Genomic DNA, 2,589 nt, shown 5'->3' with positions numbered 1-2,589 from the left:
TCCATTAATGTTCGGTTTCTTCTTTCTGCAACACCATTTTGCTCGGGTGTACCGGGCAAGGTGTAATGGGCAACAATCCCATTTTCTTCAAGAAACTTCGCAAATGCACCAGGTGCTTGTCCATCTTCTGTGTATCTACCATAATACTTTCTACCTCTATCTGATTTCACTATTTTAATTTGCTTGTTACATTGTTTCTCTACTTGAGCTTTAAATATCTTAAAGACATCTAATGCTTCACTTTTATTATGAAGTAAGTAGATATACATGTAGCGTGAGTAATCATCTATGAATGAGATGAAGTATTTCTGACCATGTGACTCCATATCTGGACTACATATATCAGTATGTATGATTTCTAATATTTCGTAACTCCCGTGGACACCAGTTTTGACAGACTTGGAGGTTTGCTTTCCCTTAATGCAATCCACACAAGTATCAAAGTCAGTAAAATCTAAGGTATTGAGTACCCCATCTTTTACCAACCTTTTAATTCTATCAATGGAGATATGTCCCAATCTCCGGTGCCACAATGTACAGGAATCCTCTTTCATAACACATCTTTTAGTGCCAGCGTGAACATGCATAACATTATTAGTGGTATTATTTTGTAAATTAAGGCAGTAAAGACCATCAGACAAAATACCATTTCCAACACATTCAGATTTATAATATAAATTAAAATATTTGTACGAAAATGTAAAGGAAAAACCAAAGTGGTATAAGTCTTGAAACTGAAATCAAGTTTCTAGAGAAACTTGGTACATAAAAGGTCTTTTCTAACTTTAAAATAAAACCATTACTTAAAACTAAATTGCATGTTCCAATAGCTTCCACATGTGAGCCCATCTTGTTTCCAGATAAGATGCTTTGCTCACTTGCCACTGGCTTCCTTAGATTTTGAATATCCTGCAAGGAATTTGTTATGTGAATTGTTGAACCGGAATCAATCCACCATGTGTTAAGATTAACATTAGCCATATTAGATTCATAACATACTAAGGAAATTGGATTACCTTTGTCATCCATCCATTTCTTGAACTGGCTGCACTCCCTTTTAGCATGTCCCTTTTGTTTACAAAAGAAACATTTGATGGAATCTTTCTTTATGGCAGCCTTGGGAGCCATGGGCTTTTTCCCTTTGTTCTTTTTGAATGGCTTGCGTTTCTTAGGTTGAGTGGTCAGGTGAACACTTTCTCCTTGCTCTTGTAGGAGCACGGCTTCCTCTTGAACACACATGGTCATCAATTCATTGATAGTCCATTTTTCTTTATGTGTGTTGTAGGAAATTTTGAAAGGCCCATACTGTGGAGGAAGATTGTGAAGGATGTAATGAACCAGGAAGGTATCAGGAATGATAACGTCGAGTTTCTTCAAATGAGCAGTGATGTCCCTCATTTTAGAAATGTGTTCTCGAACTCCTTTAACACCGGTGAGTTTTGTGGACGAGAACTCTTGGATGAGGTTGATGAACAAGGATTTATCTGAAGTGTCAAACTGCTCATCCATAACTTTGATAAAGTCTTTCACCTTCTCAGGTGGCTCCACCGATCCACGCATTCCCATAGGAATTCTGGACATAATGAACATGATGCAGAGACGATTAGATTGCTCCCACTTTTCACGCAAAGGCAATCTCGCCAGCAGTGCTAGTATCGTTGATAGCAAATTTGGTTCATCTTTCCTTATTGCATAATCTATGTCAGTGCAAGCTAGGTGGAGAAGAACTCGTTCCTTCCGCATTTTGAAGTTGTCACTCCTAAGCTCGGGGATTTCACTAGTGATTTCAAAGGCATATTTAGAGGTGGATGAAATAGGCCGCAAGAATAGGATTACCAAAATTTAGATGTTAAAAGAATTGAGGCTTTAATGAATTCATGTTTTACCAATGTAGAAACATGATGAAGATGAAAATTTTATTAAATCTAAAATTGCCTGTGGGCTAAATTTTAAATCTAATAAAATTGTATGAACTTTATGATAGATTTAATGAAGTATTTAATTTAGATTAATGGAGGAATGAAATCTATCTTTAATTAAAATTTGTGATAACACTATTAATTCAAATCCTCATAACTCCCTGTGGGGTAAATTAAGAGAATTTAACTTAATATATTATCCTAATTAATTATAAAAATATAATAAAATCCCTGTGGGGTAAAATTATTATATCCAAATAATTAATTACAAGTTTTGTCCATTAAGGTGAATTTTAATTAATATATAATTTTATATAATTAAAGATGCTGTGGCTACTCCCTAATTATAAAAAATTATATTTTCACTTTAGACATTAGGTATTGGGCTCTACCTAAAAGTAATTTCGTTATTAACATAATAGACAATCACTGAGATTAGTGCTCCTAGTGTGGTCGTCCGAAGATCATTAAAAACCGTTCTAGATATGAGCATTTGTCCTAGGTTCATGTTTTCTTATGTCAAACCACAAAACTACTTACGTTTTATTCATATTTTATTCATTTTATAAAGTTTTATGAATATTTTATGAATAATTTTATGAAGTTTTATGAAACTTAATTGCTAAATAAAATATTCAACCTATCTTAATGTTTGAATATTTCTAAATAT

The 2,589-nt window shown here is 33.8% G+C and overlaps 1 protein-coding gene across 1 annotated transcript; it reads right to left on the bottom strand.

Annotated features, from left to right (window-relative positions):
* Positions 1–822: 822 nt before the first annotated feature.
* LOC133033042 (uncharacterized) lies at positions 823–1,621 on the bottom strand. The gene is made up of 2 exons (XM_061107577.1): positions 1,017–1,621; positions 823–909 (listed from the first exon to the last, which is right to left on the bottom strand). Exons 1-2 carry the CDS (start codon positions 1,588–1,590, stop codon positions 875–877), a joined length of 609 nt encoding a protein of 202 aa, XP_060963560.1. The 5' UTR covers positions 1,591–1,621; the 3' UTR covers positions 823–874.
* Positions 1,622–2,589: the final 968 nt, after the last annotated feature.

The sequence above is a fragment of the Cannabis sativa genome, unplaced genomic scaffold, assembly GCF_029168945.1.
Source record: "Cannabis sativa cultivar Pink pepper isolate KNU-18-1 unplaced genomic scaffold, ASM2916894v1 Contig2, whole genome shotgun sequence".
NCBI lineage: Eukaryota > Viridiplantae > Streptophyta > Magnoliopsida > Rosales > Cannabaceae > Cannabis > Cannabis sativa.
This window is presented reverse-complemented; position numbering and strand designations above follow the sequence as displayed.